Source organism: Lampetra planeri, chromosome 28 (genome assembly GCF_965212315.1).
Source record: "Lampetra planeri chromosome 28, kcLamPlan1.2.h2, whole genome shotgun sequence".
In the NCBI taxonomy this organism is placed as follows: Eukaryota; Metazoa; Chordata; class Hyperoartia; order Petromyzontiformes; family Petromyzontidae; genus Lampetra; species Lampetra planeri.
Window position 1 is genome coordinate 4,983,702 of NC_136134.1, and position 21,436 is coordinate 5,005,137.

The 21,436-nt window shown below is 42.2% G+C and overlaps 1 protein-coding gene across 5 annotated transcripts in view; it reads left to right on the plus strand.

The window, feature by feature from the left end:
- The window catches only part of WDR33 (WD repeat domain 33), a 34,873-nt gene continuing 13,437 nt past the window's right edge, over positions 1 to 21,436 (plus strand). For 3 of the 5 annotated variants that reach the window (XM_078607701.1, XM_078607706.1, XM_078607702.1), the window contains exons 1-11: positions 244 to 384; positions 3,532 to 3,773; positions 4,232 to 4,300; positions 4,865 to 4,969; positions 5,441 to 5,536; positions 5,942 to 6,093; positions 15,748 to 15,845; positions 17,272 to 17,398; positions 18,731 to 18,885; positions 19,690 to 19,768; positions 20,744 to 20,854. In XM_078607701.1, the coding sequence (XP_078463827.1) occupies positions 378 to 384; positions 3,532 to 3,773; positions 4,232 to 4,300; positions 4,865 to 4,969; positions 5,441 to 5,536; positions 5,942 to 6,093; positions 15,748 to 15,845; positions 17,272 to 17,398; positions 18,731 to 18,885; positions 19,690 to 19,768; positions 20,744 to 20,854 (1,241 nt within the window). In that variant the 5' untranslated portion in view covers positions 244 to 377. Of the gene's footprint in view, positions 113 to 243; positions 385 to 2,803; positions 2,911 to 3,531; positions 3,774 to 4,231; positions 4,301 to 4,864; positions 4,970 to 5,440; positions 5,537 to 5,941; positions 6,094 to 15,747; positions 15,846 to 17,271; positions 17,399 to 18,730; positions 18,886 to 19,689; positions 19,769 to 20,743; positions 20,855 to 21,436 lie in introns of those variants that run through there. The other 2 variants (XM_078607703.1, XM_078607704.1) reach the window with 2 other exon arrangements.

The window sequence follows — 21,436 nt, forward strand, 5'->3', positions numbered from 1 at the left end:
CACCGACCACCGCTGGGGGAGCCCTCAGAGCGATGCCGCCTCCCCGCGTCGTCGCCTCTTCATCAATCGCCGCCTGCCGAGAGATTCCGCCCGAACGTCGCCGGTGTCGCCGGTGAGTATTCGTAGAGCAGCGTCTCGTCACGGCTATCATTATTGTTGTTATTTGTGTTGTTTGTGGTGTTTTTAGGAGGTTTCGTTGCAGTGTTCACGACGTTCAAAGACCCCGAGACGCCGCGAGGTTTTCTCGTTTTTCGTAGGCCCCAGATCGCCATTGTTGGTGCCTCGGCATCAACCACGAAACGTTGACTTCTAATACATTTCTACGCGATGATGAACGACGTTGTAGTTGTTTAATCGTTAGTGACTGCCGGTGGGATATGAAGTGTGAGTCGATGCGGAGTGCAAAGTTGTTTTTGTTGCGGATATGGTGGTTTTTAAGGATGTGGGCCGAGCCTTTATGAGTAGGCCTCATCGTCTGAGTTGTTTTCCTTCTTTCCGTGTTGTATTTGGTCACTTCGTGTATCTTGGGGCTATTAAACCGGATTGATTAACAGTTGATCGGCATGTTTTAGTCGTGGTTCATTAGCGTATTGGCATTCTGTATTCGATCATCATCGATCATCGCCAGCATTAAACGTGCGGTCTTACATTGACGACTACCGTACTTGACAATCTTTAGTCATCGCATCGCCGTAATCGTCAGAATTCGTACTGCGATCATCTAAAATCATCCAATCAGTCATCAAAGCATCTCAATAATCACTTTATAATCTTTATTTAGGCTGCAGGAGGAATCCTATGAGCTATAAAGCTCTTTTTTCACATGGGCGGGTCGGCAAGTTATAACAGCAAACAACACAAAAACACAACGATAGGAGAGCAAAATAAAGAAAATGGTAAGCAAGTAATTAAATATAAAAAACTTAATTATATAAGTCCGATTTGTCAACGTGGGGCAAGGCAGCAAAAACAACAACAGTCCCAGATCCGCATCAAAATAACACGGCTTTGGCCGTCACATTAACATTTTAACTATCGATACAAGGGTAATGATCAAAGTTACAAATCACATGTGCAAATGTCTGTATCTCGCGCTAATCTGCTTCGGGATATGTTTTTGAAGGAAGATTTACGATGCAAAGGGAGGAAACGTGGTTCTAAAACGTTGGTGCTGCAACGTAGTTATTATCTATTTACATATACTGTAGTGTCTAGGACGGTTAATCAATTGGATATACTTGGTATGAAACACCACATCAGAGGGGGCATCCTGCTAGGTACATATACACACGCGTGACCGTCATGAGCCGTGGTCTATCCACTGCTGAATGAAACACAAACACCATTGTCATTTTTCACAAACATTGCCATGTCAACATCAAATTTCTGCACATGAACTGATTTCGTGTTATTTTTGTGGCCTCTTGTTCTGTCGCAGGCCAATTACCAGTTTTATCCAAAGGCCACCATCCCAAACATTGGTGTCCTGCCAAAAGCCTTATAAATTGCTAACCTGCCCCGACTGGACATCTGTGAAAAAGAGCTTCATTGCTCATCGGATTACTCAAGTCTAAATAAAGATGATTATGAAGCCTACTTTATTTAAAAAAATTGTGCTGTCTAGGTTTATTTTTTCCCGAGCCAATCTTCCCTTGCAATTCAGAGTGTGCTCTGCACATTTTCTGTCTTCAATTTGCTTTGCAAATGTGTCTTCTAATCCATGTCGTAGTTGGCACTGCGCAGTGTTTGAAAACTTTCTCCTTCAGCCACATCTCTATGCTGTGCTTCATGACCAAGTGTGTTTAAAAAAAAAAGTACAGGGTGTTTATACAGGTGTCATCAATTCTTGAAAAATTGTCTGAGCGATTTCTACTGTGTTTCTAATGTTAGAACATATTCGTTATATAGACAGCACTTAGGATGCTTAAACGTGAACAACACATTCAAAACGGCCATATTCATGATTGTCAACGTCATGTCTGACATGTGGATGTTTGTGTCTGTGTGCTTTCTTGTCTCCCTCCCTTTGTGTCTCCGTGTCTGTCTTCCCCCCCGTGTAAGCGTAGCTGTTGTGGATAACCCGCATGTGTTAGCAGTCATTTACCGCATGACTGTTATCCATGAGAAAACAAATTGCGAGAATTAGAAAGCTACTTCGATATGCATTATGGATACAATTGCGGATGATAGGAATAAATATTGTATAGCCGTGGATAATGAGTTTTTGCAAACTCTCCAATTGCCATGGATAATTTAATAAGAGTCGTGGGTAATAGGGCCCTGGATCTCTTCACCTTGCATTTCATTAAACACTTTTTTTACATTTTCTATTTCTTATAAATGAAGTGGCACAAAAATAATCAGTTTTGCAGTCATATCAAATGATGTAAACCTTGTTGTAAACTGCTACGTTTGTGTATTTTTTTTCTCTCCAAAAGTTAGTATTAATGCATAATGTGTACCACGTGAAATAAACATTTCAAGATAGTATTGGCTAATGTGTAAGAGATACAGGATGGAAAATGACCACCTATAATAAACTGATACATGTAAGATAACATTTGGTTAACTCCCTATCTTGAGAGTAGCATGTGTGTAATAAAAACATGTTTCCTCCGAATTATAACTAATGTTATCAAGGCCACAATACTGGGAGATCACATGTCCATGCCGTTGGTCTACGTGGCGTCAGTAAGGGATTTGTTTAATGTTGTTTATTCGTGCATGTTGTCACAACGTGGTGCTGACATTCTTCACATACATTCAAAGTTTCTCCTGTGCGAAAGTCATCTGAATTGATTTGCTCCAATGGAATGAGGAATATCCACCACTGGCTTAGAGCTCTAAACAGGATGTATCAGCACTAACCTCAATGCTCATTTGAACAAGAAATCACTTTGACTTTGCAAGGTACATACCAAAAGTCTATGCTGCGTGCCTCATTCACCACCTCCTATACAAGTTGTACCGGAATGCCACGGACATGCCCTGCATCCAACCATATCTTAATATGCTGTATAAACCTAAATTGTATTGTGAATTATTAATTTGACCAAATGGATTCCAAGCAATAACCCTTTTACCTCATTCGAGACACAAACATCTGACCTGGCATTGACATTGCTCGAAGAAAATGGAGTGTAAAATGCATTGGAACATTAACATGCTCATTTGCACATCATGAATGGAAAATTAAAGGCAAGCCCACATTGTGTTTGTGGCCATACAATCCAAACTTTGGACCATGTAGTAAACCACTGTAGTGTCTGCACTCCTTCAACGGTGGAATAGCAAAACTACACAAACACTCATGAAGTGCTCTCGTGGGTATTAGACCTTGACATTGCCATTTAGTTCCTGAACATTGCCATACTCAAGAATAGGATTTACCAAGTACATGCTACCTGTTATGCATTAAGTTAATGGGAATTGCATAATTAACGTTCATTGTGGATTTAAGCAAAAATTGTCATTTGATTGCACATTGAATGGATGGATCAGTTGTAAAAAAACAATGTGTACCCCTTCCAGGTCTTCGTGTGGTCCCTGAGAACCATAACAGTCACATGATGGCGATGGACATGACATCTCCGCCAAGGTTCTTTCACATGCCAAAGTTTCAACACCAGGGTCCCAAACATGTCTTCTACAAGCGCTCCGACTTTGGTCAAATGGATGGCATGCAGCAAGTCACCTTCGATGGGAAGCGCATGCGGAAGTCTGTTAACCGTAAAACCATCGACTACAACCCTTCCGTAGTCAAATACCTGGAGGTCAGTTTCTGGCAACCGTGGGAACTCAAATGTCTCAGTAATTGCAAGAGTAAAAAGAAATACAATGCTCTAATTTGTATTCCTTTAACGTAATGCGGTGTAGCTCATTAAGGCGGAATTGAGCTACCTTTGTAATGTTTTAACATACTGTGATATTGGTTTGTACTATTATTAATTCATTAGTATGCCTTACACTGAAAGTTGACTTAAAAATTGCGATTGAAATATTTCTAAATGTACGTGCAATTATAATTGTGATTTTGAGCAATTTAAAATAGCAATGGCTTGAAATCTAACCATCAACAATGGTCTCGGTAGAAGTTATCACGATAATCGGCAGATAAAGTTATCACGATAATCGGCAGATAATGTTAATGAAGCAGTCATCATAGATCACATTGTTTTGCAAAATTGACATTTGAATATATCCATCGTGTGTTGCGTGGTTTGCGTTCCAGAACCGAGTGTGGCAGAGAGACCACAGAGATCTCCGTGCCATTCAGCCCGACCCGTCCTATTATGGTGACGTAAGTATCCCGTTTTTGTAGGTTGACAACTATGCTTTCCTGGCAAAATTGAGGAAACGCTTTAGGAGAGGAATTGTTTCACACACTGGTAGCCTCTGTTCTGAGCACGTTCGCACTTGTTCAGAGATTCTCCTTTTGCTTTGTGATGTCTCCTTGTTCATATACATGCTCTTTTTTAAAACATTGACATTGCACAATAATTGTATTAATTTGCGGGGAAATGCGACCCATACCAACATTACATGGTCTTCAATAAAACTATAAACCTCTTGCCACACCTCGAAGACCTATCGTGTAGATGCGCGTGCAATCACACTGCACTCCCACTGAACATCAGCTCGCACCCGTTAATCACATTTATTAAGTCTTCATACTTAATCTTAATTGTAATCTAAACTTGTATTAAACCCACTCCTGTTTACCATTATTCTGTGCAAAATGTTTATTTTTATATACTTTAAAACCCCATATAAACTAAATGGAGTGTTTATCACATTAACATTTCCCTTTGCCAGTGATAACTATGTGTGTATATATGTATGTAAATGTGTCTGTTCTCAACAGTTACTGCCGCCAATGGGAATGATGCACAAACCCATAAATGCAGTAACCACCAAGTTTGTCAGGACATCTACAAACAAAGTGAAATGTCCTGTCTTTGTCGTAAGGGTGAGTACAGCAAATTGAAAATATATTTGCGTGTTATCAAAATTCCATTGAAACATCAGAAAGCAAGAAAAAGTTTCAAATAGTTATTCGTTCTTTAAATACTTGACATCAATGCAAAAAAGCTATAGCTATTGGTCATGTGAGATCCCATTTTAACTTATTGCCAGTGTGAATGTTACAACTTGAGCCATGTGACTGCTGTAAGACATTAATTTATGTAGATAACAAGTGTAAATTTTGTCCCAGGTGGATTTAAATCTAGTTTTGAGAACCAATTTTCTTCAAACTATATTAACATGCTGGTCAGGTCAAAGTTATTGAAGTCCGTTAAACACTTTTTCTGTGAAATGCCTTATATGTGTTACTCTGCAAGGAATACTGGAGTCTGCTTGCGCTTATGTTTTATAGACCCCTCATGTTGTAGTTGTCCCTATGAAAAGGAATGGATGTTGCCTCTATGGTTGTGTGTAGTGGACGCCTGAAGGTCGACGTCTTGTAACTGGAGCCTCCAGTGGGGAGTTTACACTGTGGAACGGTCTTGCTTTCAACTTCGAGACCATTCTACAAGTGAGTGTTTGTCATGATAACGGTATATCAAACGTCATTAAGAACAGTCGCATAAAACATTTTTAATTGTGATGCTGTCATAAGCTTTGTCACAGCCATTGTTGCAAGTCAAATCGGTGGTCAGGCTTGTTTATAGATTGTCAATACAATGCATTCCTCTTCAATATTGATCAGATGTGTTCTACCTGACTGAAATTACTCTGTAGCTTTCTCCTTCTAAAGTGCCATTTACGTGTAGCGCCTGAATTCCACATGAACAAATGACGCACTATAAGATGAATGAAAAATAATAGATTCTCACACAGCTCCATGCATACATTGTGGACATAAGTGGTAATTTTCATAGATTAATTGATGAATTATCATTTGTGCTGACATGTGCTTACTCTCTGCCCCCCTGGCCAGGCCCATGACAGCTCGGTCCGCGCGATGACGTGGTCGCACAATGACATGTGGATGCTGACGGCCGACCATGGTGGATTTGTCAAGTACTGGCAGTCGAACATGAACAACGTGAAGATGTTCCAGGCGCACAAGGAGCCCATCCGCGAAGCCAGGTGCAGGAAAGCTTCTCCCCCTCACGGCAGCGCCACGCCCTGGCAAGGGAGGAGGCCGCTTGACGTCACTAGTAAACCGTGCGCGCTCTGTCTCTGTCTCGCCAGTGTAACTGCCGCTCGTCTGTATTCGAATGCCGTACCACTGCGCTGTCGTGCAATGTTGTCGCGGCACGGCCTGAGTCGTTCACGGGACTGGTGCCGTCCAGCGTGCCCGAAAGTGCATTGCTGTGGAAGGCGCCGTGAAAGATTTTTATCTGATTATAACTATTATTATTATTATTGTGGCACTAGTATAACCGTTTTTGCAGTGTTTGTGCCGGCTGAACTCTGCGGTTTGGTTTTGTACATGCTCATGCAGTCTAATCTATTTGAGTATCCACGTCTCCAAGTAGAAGGTTATTTTATATTTTCATTACCTTTTTGTACACATGGATTTGCCCAGCAAAATAAAATATTTCCAAACGTAATAAAGATGCAGACAGCACATTCTGCGAATAAAGAACATGGCAAAGCAATAAGACACGAAGAGTACAAATAAAGGGCAAACCGTTATGATATCCAAACACATTTTCATGTTTGTTTTACTAAGTAAGAATTAGGGTTTGCCAAACAAAAGTTCCAGTTCAACTATTCATCTTTCAGATTTTACTTTGGTTATGAAGCTAATATAGATATGCATCTTCATATGAATACACATGTCTACTGTGGTAAACAGTACATATCCATTGGAATGATAATCAGTTAAAAAATTTGCACATCCAAAATCCAAAAAGAAACTGGTATTAAACCCAAATAAGAAGATAATGCATATTTAGCATACTCACATTGCAGGGATTTAGCAGGATGTAGTGTTCCAGCATCGCATCAGAATAAACTTTACCAGTGCAAACTCATGAAGGCAAAATATATCATTTTCAATTGTAATGCCATTGCTGCCATATTGGCGTTACATATTTCAGTTCACTTGACACAACAAGTTGCGCTGGAGCCTGCAAATGCATTCACACTCGAATGGACGTGGCTCTAAGTTCCTTTGTGGAAGGTAATGCAAGTAATCGGCAGCTTTTATCAAATGTCATGCAGCCCTGCAGACAACCTATATCACTTCTGGAATCCAAAGGTTCTCAACAGGCTGCTTGCTTGATATGCATGTTTACTCTTGAAGAAAAACAAACATCTCACTTAGCTGGCCGCTTCTAACATCTGACTGCTATAAGTAAAACATTACAACGTTAAGGTGGGAGGATGAGCAGCTCTGACAGCAAAGGTCTTGGCATCTCATGAATGGATGTTGTGTACATGACATTTTGTGTCCAATACTTTTTAACACAACTAATATCGGGGGCATTGACGTGTTCTCTGATACAACATCAACTTTAACTCTAATCTCCTTTTAACTTTGCTGAAGTGGACCAGCCTCGACACCTTGAAGTGAGTGTGACACTTGCTGTAGCCAAGACGGCATTGTTTGTGTGCGCAATACTGCAAGCCTTGGACGGCAAGTGTACACATAGCAACAACCTTGGAAAAAAACACACCCACCATAGTTGTTTATCTGAGCAGTAAGGGCAACATTTTGATTAAATGTAAGATATTGCAAATAGACTGGCAAGATTTAAGAATGGAGATGCCATGTGGAATTTGTTATTCTTGCGCCACTAAAATTTTCATGAGCCTTGCTCCTTCAGCCTTTTGATATTGATTTTGTTATAAATTATTATAGTGCATGTTTTATCCATTTGTTCAATCAAGGTACCTAATGTTTTAAGTTACTAGGTACGTGACATAGCTAACGTTCCATAGTTAGAGAATTCCACTGCACTGAATACGGAACTTTCACAGGAGGTATGTGGCACTGTGACTTCATTTCCGAGTCCCAGAAGCCTGAATTAACGTTTATAATCTGGATCTCATTTTAATGCTCAGCTGAAAGGCACTTTCTAAAACCGAGTTTATTATTATCGGATCAACGCATTTATCCACACAACTGTACACAACGTCATTGAGTTCAGTGTAAGGAAACACAATGGCCGGGCATTGTGTTACAAACAAAGACAGACCCCCGCTTATAGCCTTTAACAGACTCGGAGCAAGTGCTATTCGCGAGCACCTATGAAGGCCGGCACAGCACACGAGGGGGTGTGTAGCCAGCACCACGCCTGGCCGCCTTTCTCTCCCGAGTGATGATGTTTACATGACACCTGGTACTCATTTGAGGCCTAGTCGACCTAGGGAAGGCCCAGGACCAGTTCACCATGTGCGGGAATTGAACCCGGGACACCAGGTTCATAGTGTAGCACACTCACCACTACGCTAACGCTCCCCAGAATTGCATTACCCAAACCATGTGACATTTACATTAAGTATGTGCATACAGCGAGCACCTGCTGTGGTGATGCTTATATATGATCATAATGGGCACCTTAATCCTTTGAGCTGGTCACAGTCCTGATCTAGAATTAGGACTAGATCACTCATGGGTTCCACCTTTCAAGGAGCAGAAATTTTGTTGAAATTCACAAATGTTGGAGAAGTCTTCCTTGTTCTCCCACTGCCAGCAATCCTACCACATGTTGCACATTTGAATGTTAGGTGTCACTGAATACACACAGTGGTGCACTTGTTAATGGCACACAGTCCATACTCGGCCAATAACACACCTCCATGGACTTTGTGTAAGTAGTTCGGAAATGTACCACTTGTTTACGCCCCATATAGGTGCACTTTAAAGATTAACTTTTTGGTATTTGGGTTATGTGGTTAACGGTCATGGAAGCTTGTGTGCAGCTTTCACATTGATAGATTACACCAGAAACCGTATCCACATACAAGAATTCGGGAATCCAGACTTAACACTTAGCTGACCGCTTTTAACATTTCTTACTAAAACAAAGAGAAATATGTCTGTTCTGATTCAATGCAAATTCTTTCTGGACTTTGCCAGGGGTGTGTAATATGTAGCTGATGTTCCACTAACCAGATACATCTCCATTTGTGAAACAATTCCTACAATTTAAAGCAGGAACATATGCAACAATCTAAATTTGTAATATTTGGGGGATGAGAGGAGGCAATGGGGGTGCGCACAATGAGATGGGGTTGTGAACCAGAGTGGTTTGTGGGTCACATTTGAAGGTTTAAACCAGATTTAAGTGTGAGACGTGGTAGGGATTAGGGTTCGAATAGCATGTGTGAGTCTTGGTGCATTGGCAGTGCACGTGTGTACCGGTATTTTCACCGATAATAAATTTGGAAAGTACTTGTCTAGTATTGACATTGCGAATAGATTTCGATATGTACTTGACAACGTTTCATTTGACCCCATGATGTCACTTCATATAATCCCCAGCACAATCCGCTCGCTTCGGTCTTCTGGAACCATCTGTAAAATCATATTTTGGTAGAATCCTAATTTCACTTGTCACGACCGCTTACAGCTTTGTCAGCATTATTTTGCTGTATATTGGACATCTGATCATAGTTTTGTCTTTCAAGTGCATGTCCACATTTGGTTTGAGCACTCTGGCACCTCCCCCATGCGACTTGAGTGAGTGTTGGTATGTGGTGCTTCCAGTTAATAACACATTGCACATGGATGACCATGCACATATGTCTACATAATGAGCTCTGGTTAACACCCTATTAGCGTTCATGATGAGCGGTTGCGTAGTGGTTATCACACTGCGTCGTGATTGCGGAGACCCGAGTTTGATTCCTGGCGATGGCTAATATCAGTGGCGAGTGATATCTGCACCGGACCTGCCTCCCCCCCCCACCCCCAAGAAGCCGCACAAACCAACATGATGAAGCATTTTCAAATCACTCCCACCACAACAGTGACTTGACAAATAGGTTGTACATTATTTTATTTGGAACAAGTCAAGGTTTTGTGGTGGGGGTCGTTGTGGTGTTAGTTGGTTTGAGTGCCGTGTTAGGCTGTGGTGTGCAGGTTTTTTAAAATTGTGTGTGCGTCCAAGTGCATGTGCGAGTTTTGTGCTGTGGGTCTGAATGGAATGTGAGAGTCAACGTGAGGGGTTTGGATGAAGGTGTGATATGCTCTGCATCGGTGGGGCCAGGATTTTCACGTGTAAATAACTTTATTTTAATTAAACTAGCATGAAGTACGGTAGAGTTTTCTCAACATTATTCATTGACACTTGACATAAATCCCCCCAAAATGCTGGGAAGTGGCTAAAACAATGTTCATTTACAACAATTAGTCATTCAGGATTTGCACATTAAATATAATTACAACAGCACAGGTAACTTTAAATATATAATGAGGTGAAATTGTGATGACCAACAATGCGAAAAGGTAAGACTTGCCTTTGTACTATGAAAGATAATGTTTTAAACTGACATTGATGTCAATGTGACTGAAGGATTACCTATACAACGTGCCACTAAATTTGATAGAATCACATTATAGCTGCATCACATCCACTTGCGGTTTTTAGAGAAGTGAAGTCCCCTGAAATTGTAATTGCACAAAATGATGAGGGTGCTTTAATAAAGAGGCCTTTAATTATTTTGGCATCTATGTCAGGTCAGATTTCAGTAAAATCTCGTAGATTGGGGTATGACCCTTGGGGGTTTTTTTTGATTTTTCTGTAGGATTGCATTTATCACATGAAGAAAGATGACGGTGCCCTTGCACAGCTGTATATTATAAGGGCAACACGCGGTTTCTTTTGTCCACTGAAGATGTATGCAAGTTAAACGTATCGCAGAATGAAGCTGCGTTATGGTGATAACTGTGGAATTGTAGCAATTGGAGGATTTCTACCCTGCCTTTACATGTGTTTCTGGCTGATAACACATGACAATGGCAAATTCTGTTTATAGTCAGGATAATTTGGCATCTAATGGTCACGTGCTTTTCAGAAATATAATTTGTAATGTATTATTGATTTCAGTTATGTGCTAATCGTCGTGACCACTGGTATCTGCTTAAATCCTTGTCTCCTCGTCCAAAATCAACGTCAACAGGAGCAAAATCGGCTGGAGTTGAAAGATCACCTCGCCGACGAAGTCTGTGATTCTTAGTCTGCTCTTATCCTGATTGTAGCCATGCAACTCATTTGGAAACATTTCCATGGTTCATACACTTGTCAATATATTTCAGCATAGAGTGGTGGCACATTGACGAGTGCACCACAATCTGAACCCAGTGACCTGAGTTTCATTCCCAACCACGGCTAACGTTGGTGATGTGTGGTCAACGCTCAATGTGGCGGAGTATAGTCAAAACAATTCCCGTTATCCACATGACATGGAGAGGCCTTTCAGCAGTGGATCGACAGTGGACTATCAATGACTATACCAGGGTCATGCCCCAATCCACGATACAGTTTTTACCGATTAGCATGGTGGGGTACGTACGGTTCCAAAGAAGTTCAACACATGACATGGGTAAAATATTTTTTTAAACTCATTCTATATACATTAACAATGCAGGATAAAATGTCTATTGGGATTGCCACTGGCCATTGTTTAGCAGCTTTTATGTCATCACAAACATCCTCATGGACTGATTGCAGGAGTTCAGAATCGGAATATTTATTTCTCCTGGAGGAATCCGATGAGCTAATAAAGCTCTTTTTCGCAGATGTTCAGTCGAGTTGCAAACCTTGCCACCATACTCTTGCCACTATATGAATGCTTTTAATTTATTTTACACCACTAGGGGTCATAATGAGTCACAGCCCTCTGTTCTAATATGCCATTGTGTAAGGGTACCTCCATTTTTGGTCATGCTATGTCTGCCACCTAGTGGCAAAATATGTAACTTGCATATGAGAAGCACACTTAGGGTTTACCAAAATAACACGAAAATGTTACAGAATTCACGAAAAGGAAGAAAAGTCGTGCCATACACATGGATTACGTAATGGCGTACAACATGTTTGTACTGAGAATTTAATTTTTTTAATTAATGGTAGCGCTCGCACCTGTTGCGTAGGAAGCAGTAGTGCATGGGTCACAGTAAGACGACAAGGCTCTAATAGCGGCTCTGCTGGGAGGGCAGGCGGCAGTCGGGATGCAGATGCGTTGGAGCTTTTTCGCAGTGCTTCTGGGTCTCAACATTTCAGGCAACCCTTGAATCAATTTGCTAGGTTTTGTAAAGGGTAATTCCTTTATAGCACCCAATTTTGTGCTAGGTTTAATTCACGTTGGATCATTGTTATGTTGCCCCCCCCCCATTACAGACGGACAGATAAGAGGTAATACATTAGCGCTTTCAACCTTAGTTGGAAATCATAAATCTTTTGCCTATACTCTTTACTCTTTGGTTTTTTCGGTAAAGTCACGTAGGTTAAAAAAGAAAAATTAAATCACGACGTTTCGGAGGCAACGCAAGCTTCCGTTTTCAGGTGGAACCGTCACAGCAAAATTACTGTATCAAGTGAAGAGAGCTCTAAAAGACACGGGGAGGGGGGGAGGAGCCAGGATGGGCCATGGGGGGGGGGGGTATAAGCTGATGAGGTCACTCCTGGAGCTGCAGCTGCGCCTGGAGATGCTGCTGAGGCTTTGTGATGCAGATGGCGGAAGTAGATGAGCAAGGTAGGACTAAGCCGCCTTTTGTTATGCTCGCCGGTGGGTTATATTCAAAAGCAGGCAAACAGTGTATGAAAGCTAAAAAACTACTTTGGCTGTACAATTATAAGGCAGCTAGAGTTGGGCTTGGTTGATGACATCTTTCCAATGATTGCTTAATTTAAAACCATCCTCTCGGTTGTAGTTGTGTCGATGTTTGTATATCTGGCTTGCCTATTGAGTCATCATGAAATCACTAAATACAAAGCTGGATGTGTGCTGAATGTTGAGAAGGTGGGTTCAAGCCCTGGCTCACAGTCCTTTCTTGACTGATCTAAAAACTCGGTCATTGGGGTACCACGTCAGCTGTCGTCATGATCCCCCTCTACCTTGTCTCGTCTACAACCTCACATCAGCTGGTTCTGTCTTGAATGCAAGACTTCCCGGACGCACCCTATTTTTCTGGTCTCCTGGGACTAGAATTTTTTCAGCCTTGTTCGCGAGACATGACACCAACTTAGCTTGTAAAACGTACACGTTTCTGCTCGCATGGTTTGTCTCCATCGTTTTTACAGGTGTTTACCTTTTTCACTGGAGGCAAAGAAATTTTCACACGTTTAGATGTAAATGCTAACATAAAATGAGTGAAATATTTTCTGGCATGACACAAAGTGGCAGCTGATTATATGGAATTCCAATATTAAATAAGTTACACTATACTACAAGATTTCCAAATGGGTTTTTTTTCATTTCATACCCATTGATTGCGCACCAGGGATGGGCATTTGGAATAAAATACGAAAATATTTTGAAGGACCACACCATTATGGAAACACTTTCATCCATCCACATTGACCACACACGCACAGCAGCCCGTGCATGTAATGTTTGACGCAGTCATGTTGTCACAGTTATAATAGACTTTAGGTCATTGGATTTTGCTTCAGATTCCAAAATAATGTTGAGGTCTCAAGCTTTGCATTCATGACCTTGGCTCTTGGTGTTATTTGCAGCCAATGGGGACGTTCACGCATGAACAAAGCTTTATTTATGGCCTTCATTGACATAATTTTGCAAAACCTCAGATTCAAAACCACAATGCAACCAAACGCAATCTTAAAGCTTGTGTTTGTCACGAACGTTACTGTCCTCAGATTTTGTCAACTTTAAATAGGCTTCAAATGTATCCCAATGCTTTTTCGGGAGAACGTTTTTGGTGCAATAAAGTAGGATTTGTTATTTTAGGCACATTTATGTTAGATGTAGGGAGTAGTCTGGCTATATGCTTCGACTTAAGTAAAAAAATAGCTTAAATTACTTTATTTAGAGTTTTCTAAATGATCATTATTTTTAAAACAAGCTTAACATTAAATTGACTTAATATTGAATGTTATAATTACATAGGATATAATTGTGATAATCGCAGTATTACACTTGTTTACAGCGCACAAGCTAACGTAAGAGGACATTATGCAGCATTGATATAAAATACATGTGCCTCCAGAAAATGTCCTGCTCTGGAGCCACATGCAAATAAATTTTGATTTAAAGCTTTCGTGACTGCAGGGATTCATATTCTTGGTTTATTCGGTAAAGTCACGTAGAAGGGAAACAATAAAATAATACAAATATTAAACAATAAAGTTCTCACGACTTTTTGACACAGCATGATGATCGCTTGTTGCAGTCAACGTCGTGATAATTTAATTGTTTTATATTTTTATGATTTTATTATTTCTCTTCTACGTGACTTTACCGAAAGAACCAAGAATACACATCCAAATAGTTTATTACACTTTCAGGCAAGGCAGAACCTTGGGCAAATGTTGTGTTCTGCCTATTGCATCTGTTTCCTCAACGGCACAATAATATGCACACGGCATTTTGTCCTTTTGGAAAGTGCGAGTGCTGGTCAAGTACAGCATGGGTAATCGCGCATCTTTAAACCTGCCTGTTCCATTAGCATGGTTGGCTACGTACGATGCAAAAGAAGTTCTACATACATCTTGTCCAGTTTGGAAGAGTGAGCTAAAATTGGTAAGAATAGGTTAAATAGCCACTGAAAGTTGGAATCTGATATTATACTTTTCCTTCCTGAGAAGCGAATAGAACTTTCACATACATTTGGCATTAACACACAGCTTAGCTTTGTCCAGCATTACACTATAAACTATTTAAAAGTTTTTATTTTACCAGGTAAAGCCCACTGAGCTATATAGGTCTTTTTTTAGAAGCTACCTGGTCACATGATGGCTCAACGAAGTGGCTTATCATGTGGAAATGTATGGCAGCCGAATATTCTGAACGCCTGTTTATAAATGTGGAGGAAAAACCAGAGGAGACAATCCACACAACCACGGGGAGATCAAGCAAACTCCAAATATGCAGCAGGTTTCAGGGTTGGGATCGAACCCATGACCTAAATACCAGGCGAGGTAGTGAACATCTCACCACTGCGGCGCCCTTAACTCGAGAGAGAATTGGGGCTTACCTTTACCTCACTAATGCGGTGCCTGCACCTGCGTTCCTCTCGCTAACGTGTCGATGTTGGACCGCCAGTTCTGAAGTTGAAAGGTGGGCGAGTATCCCTGCAGTGATGGATAATTATCATTTGCGGGCCGTTTTGCAATATGTCGGTCTTCATGTGGCCATGGGCCACAGGTAGGTTGCCCACACTTTGGTAGAGTTTTGAGAGCAGGGTAAAGTGTTACTCCAATTTTTTGGTTTACTCTTCAAACCAGAGTGAAGTGATTTACATTTTACGGCTCTACGCTTTATGACCGGAATTGTCAGATCACGTATTACATTTTATCATTTGCGCTCGGTGTGCCAACATGATATTTTTGCCGTGCGCCCTTTATCAAAGCATATTAGGCTTTACAAATTGATTTCTTGACAGTTGACACATCAGGCCGCAAGGCTGCAAACTTGTTGGCGAACTTCAACCGACCTTTCCCTTTCCACACGTCACCCCGAATACATAACCTTTACATGAACACAATATGTCCCTCGAATTTAGACGGAGGAAGGAAGAGTTTCTTTGTTGGTAAGTGGAAGAAGCCTTGGGTTAGGACTGACACGTGTCCATTGTATTTCTGTTCTCACACACAATTGCAGCTTTGCTCCAACGGACAACAAGTTTGCCACCTGTTCAGACGACGGGACAGTGCGAGTGTGGGACTTCATGCGATGTCACGAGGAGAGGATTCTGAGAGGTACTTGCGTGGGGAGCGTACAGCTCTCGTCTGCCCTGTGAGCACGCGAAAGTGACTAGCCCGGTGGGTTGACGTGCCTGTGGCTATGCAGGTTTTCAAAACTTCAACCTCAAACTTCATAAAATATTGCTGGATGTAAGAGAACCCATGTTAGTATTCTTAGGTTTTTTCGGTAAAGTCACGTAGGTAAAACATCAAAATTAATGAAAATAAAAACAAAAATCACGACGTTTCGGAGGCAACACAAAAATCACGACGTTTCGGAGGCAACACAAGACTTGTGTTGCCTCCGAAACGTCGTGATTTTTGTTTTTATTTTATTTTCATTAATTTAGATGTTTTACCTACGTGACTTTACCGAAAAAACCTAAGAATATGATGCCTTGCAGTCACGAAAGCTTCAAATCTAGAACCCATGTTAGTGTTCACAAAAATAGGAAATATTGATGTGGCCAAAATTTTACCACTTTCATTGATATTTGTTAATGGCGTTACACATTCCTGTACTGTGCTGGATAGAATCTCTCGGATCAAACTACCACGACACCATATGGGACATTTCCTTGACAACCACAAGGCTTGTTTTCTCAGCCTTAATCCTTCAAAGCTAGCCAAAAAATTAGCTTTTCCTATACTGCCTCGCACAAGATGCATCGTGACCATAAAGCACAAAGTTCATGTTCAAATCTGGACAGTAGGTGTTCCGAACTGAATTTTTACAAATCGCCACTCGAAAGGCATTTTCGACAAATGTATACAATTGATCTACATCAAGCTGCCATTCATCATAGAAATACATATCAAGGACACGTTCCCAATATCGTCGCCAGTGGATTGGTGGCACATTGAATCGTGCATCGCATTATGAACCTTGGGACTTAAGTTCAGTTCCCAGCCACTAATAATAACAGTGGTGAGTGATATTGAATCGAGCCTAGCCATGCCTCAACCCATACTAGGGCAGTGAAGTATGGTCAACTCCCATGACCAACGTGACGTGGGTCATCATTCAGCAGCGCTTGACAAAGGTGAAAAGACTTGCGACTCTCATGTATTACTGACAAGTGAAACAAAGAGTCCAGCCTATAGCATAGGAGTACCTAAAGAAGATTTCCATTAAAGGGCTTACAACACTAAAAATCCCTCCAAATGGTTCAGCAACCTTTTATATACCACCATCTGCTGGCCAGCTCTCAGCACTACCAGTTGCGAGTCTCACGCATTGCCCACTCGACCCGCCAACCCTACTTCCGACAAGCGCTGGCTTACACGGCTGTGCATCTCTGCCGCCACCACCACCACCACTGTCGAGAGGGCAGAACCAAGCCCTCTCGCTTGACGGAGCAGAATTCACAGCAGCTGTGTGGGACTTTACCCCAATCGTCGGGTGTGTGGACTAATACGACGCCATGATGTGAACGCTTAGGACATGGAGCGGACGTGAAGTGCGTGGACTGGCACCCCACCAAGGGACTGATTGTGTCTGGCAGCAAGGACAGCCAGCAGCCCATCAAGTTCTGGGACCCCAAGTCTGGACACAGCTTGGCCACACTGTGAGTCGGGGGGGGGGGGATAAATATCATGTTACTCTGTTTGTCTTTATGTTATAGGTTCTGTGAAAGTCAACGACAGCCAAAGTGTCTTTGTGATTGCTCTCGCCTTTCTCCTCTCGTCTCACTCAACTCCCGTCCATGCACTCGCCACACCAGCAAGCTGGGTTCTCTACCGGAGCCCCCAGTTAACTTTTGATCAGTGGGAGGTCACACATTTTTTTTTGCTTGATTTTATTTCGGATTGGAGCATTTGGTAAGTCTATGTTTAGGTTTTCCAGAAACAATACTTAACAAGTAGACAGGTGATGAAACATAAAACAACATCGTACAGCCAACAGGTCCAAAAAACATGGCATGCCCAAACGCTTGCTATACATGCAATAGTCTGAATTTGATTAGTTATGTGAAATCATGGAAAATAACAACATCCAAAACATGGGCATATATTTACTAACTGCTGTTATACACGATTACACTGATAGATAAGGCATAAAAACTGCCTAGCCATGCCACACCAATGTGAATCGTGTCCGTCAAATTTAAACAGGATATATTTTTTCACACGTATATTTAAGTTTTCATTTTACATTTGCAATATAATTTCTATTGCGTGGTTTGTATTGCTATGTTTCCCATCTCTTTCTGTACCTCTCTGTTTACCACCTATGCCAAGTTGTCCTATAGCCAGATCCTCCCACTTGAAATATCAACATTTATCTTATCAGTTCAAGTGTGCGTCTGCTTTAACGTTGATCCTCTAATTGTCATTCTGCTGCCTTGATTCATTTGTGAGCTTGCCTACTGGTCGTGAAGTGCCAACTGCCTTCAGGTCAAATTTCGATTTAAAGCTTTCGTGACTGCAGGGATTCATCTTCTTTGTTTATTCGGTAAAGTCACGTAGAAGGGAAGTAATAAAATAATAAAAATAAAACATAATAAAATAATTCTCACGACGTTTCGGCCACAACGCAAGCAGCCGTCCTCAGGTGAAGACCAGGTCTGTCGGGGAGACAGCGTGACGGAGCATTCAGACGCTGTCTCCCCGACAGACCTGGTCTTCACCTGAGGACGACGGCTGCTTGCGTTGTGGCCGAAACGTCGTGAGAATTATTTTATTATGCTTTATTTTTATTATTTTATTACTTCCCTTCACGTGACTTTACCGAAAGAACCAAGCAAAGATGCCTTTCAGGTCCTTGATTTTGAGAGTTAGCTGACTTCAGAAATGTTCTCCTTTCTCCATCCTCTACGTGTTACTCTTCGGCATTTTCCTTCTCTCTTTCCTGCATTGATTGGGCCGCGATTCTCTTGTGGACTGCCGACGACCGACAGGCATGCCCACAAGAACACTGTGATGGAGGTGAAGTGGAACCAGAACGGGAACTGGCTGCTCACGGCGTCACGTGACCACCTCTGCAAGCTCTTCGACATCCGCAACCTGAAGGAGGAGGTGCAGATCTTCCGAGGCCACAAGAAGGAGGCCACAGGTGGCTGCTTGATGTCCACATTTTTAATGCCTTGGTTCATTCCTCCACAGGTGTCATTTTTTTGGTGTACTTTTTTGTTGTTGGCTTCTCCACTAACTGGAACGGCTGGCGGTGGCTTTTTTTTTTTTCAAAAGGGGTCTTGCTTCGGATGCATAGCCAATTCTCAGTTCAGTGTTGTATCAATAGGAGCAAGCTGGAGTGCTGGGAGAAACCCCATGTGTACGATGGAATAATACTTACAATTATACTGGTAGGAACCCACTGGTTCCACCAGCCCACAGGGGATTATTGTGTCCGTCCGTCGTGCAGGGAGGGGCTGGGTGGAGAGGGAGGGGCTGGATGGGGAGGGGATGGGCTGGGTGGGGGGTGGGGCTGGGTGGGGAGGGGCTGGTCACCTTGTGGTGCCCTTATAAAACTCAACGTTTAACCTACTCACGCCGGCTTGTGCCCGCCCTCACAGTCGGGCATATTTGTGGAATACACCACGCCGCCGTTGAACCCGGCCATTGACCGAGCAACCCAACGTTCCTACCAGCTCCCTCCGCAGGAATGCGTTTTAAAAGAGATCAGCAGCAGCCTTCCTGTCCTGCCATCAACTGGCCAGTGGGAGGCTAAATACGCGTGGTGAACTCTGTGCTAGGCACTAATCTCGCCTCCAAAGCTGTGGTGCATGCGCCACTATGCATGTAATGGGGTGAACTACTGTTACAAACAGTTCAGATGAATAGCTTCTGTCTATACAGTATTTAAACACCAGCCTGATTGCAATGTTTGTGTGTGTGTGTGGTTTTCTATTTTTTTTAGCCGTGGCTTGGCATCCAATACATGAGGGTTTCTTCACCAGTGGAGGATCAGATGGATCATTATTGTTCTGGCATGTCGGGTGAGTTCTACGTGTTAACTTTTTTTTATTGATTACTCAATGCCTCGGTGACATTGATAAGTGTCGCACTGGCAGCCTGTTTACAGTCAACTGCCTTTATCTTTGAACCTATCCACTTGTGGGAGTGTGATTCCTAGTACCAGACAATCTTATTTGATGTTATCGAGCCATTTTTCCTTGGGCGTCCTCCAATACCTGTTCCACTGATGTTGCCACGTGAATATTTTGGGGAATCTCTACTCGTCCGTCCTATCTATGTGCGCGAAGTAAGACAGTTGTCTAATTTAGATTGTCTGATGTCACTTTATATTCCTAGTTCCTTTTAATGTCAGTATTCCTCATGTTTAACCCATATTATTTTCAAGTATGGACGTTTCAAATATTCTTAGCTTCTGCTTGTCTACTTTTTAAGCTTCCAGGTTTCTGCTTTGTACAATAGGATTAATAAAACCAAGCTTTTATTTATTTAACAGGGCTGAATTAAAATAAGTATATTCGTACGTAGCATACTTATATCTATATTTGTGCACACATTGGTGACTGTCCTATTGGTGTGTGTTTGATTATGTATATATGTTGAACTTCTTTCGCACCATATGTACCCAAGCAATATTAATCGGAGGTGCGGGATTGCGTGTGTGCGGAGCGGTTGTGTAACGGTTAGCCCACTGCACTACGAACCTGACGACTCGCGTTCGATTCTTGCTTATGGTCCACTCCCGTGACGATTGTCTGAATCGGTCCTGGGCCTCTCCTAGGTTGACTCGGCCTCAAAAACGAGTACTTGGTGCGATGTGTAAACATCGCCATTGGGGAGACAAAGGCGGCCAGCCGTGATGCTGGCCGGCTTTTCATAGGTGCTATTCTCTAACAACACTTGCCCCAACAGTCTGTTAAGGCTATACGGGGGATCTTTGTCTTTGTGTGTTTATGTGGTGATACACACACACACACACGCACACATGCATTTGTCAGGGTGGAGAAAGAAGTCGGTGGCACAGACGTGGCACATGAAGGCATGATCTGGAGCTTGGCCTGGCACCCGCTGGGACACATCCTCTGTTCGGGGTCCAATGACCACACCAGGTTCGTGTGTCGTCCACTGGGCCTGGGAAGGCTGAATCCCGAAACTGATCCTTGCAGGGCAACGCTTCTGTGCATGTATGTTGAAGTTCTTTCGCGCCGTACGTAGCCAACCATCCTAATCGGAGGTGCCGGGGAAGGACAAAAAACTAAACACCAAATGGAGTTGTTAAGAAATTAGTTTTCAATCTAGATTTAAAAGTGTATAGCTCCAGTGGCTGCCGAATATCGGAAGGAAGAGCGTTCCAGACGGCCGCAGAAGCTCATCTGAAAGCGTGCGATGCAGTGTGACCGTCTGTGTTCGATGTTCAGACAGAAGCTTGAATGGAGGAAAATTCTTGAGAACAGGACTATTTACTCTGGTATCTGTGGTGTGCATGTCCCCAAATTGTGTACAACTGTCGCATATTGATGCTGTATAAATTGAAGTTCTCTGTGTAAATAATTGTCTTGGGCTTCACGCAGTGGTTCGATTGTACATTAATCATCATAATTGTTCTCATATTGGTAACGTGCCATTGTTGAGGTGTACTGCATACTTTTCTTTCTTAATTTAAAGACATTAGAATTTTTGCTTCAGACAAA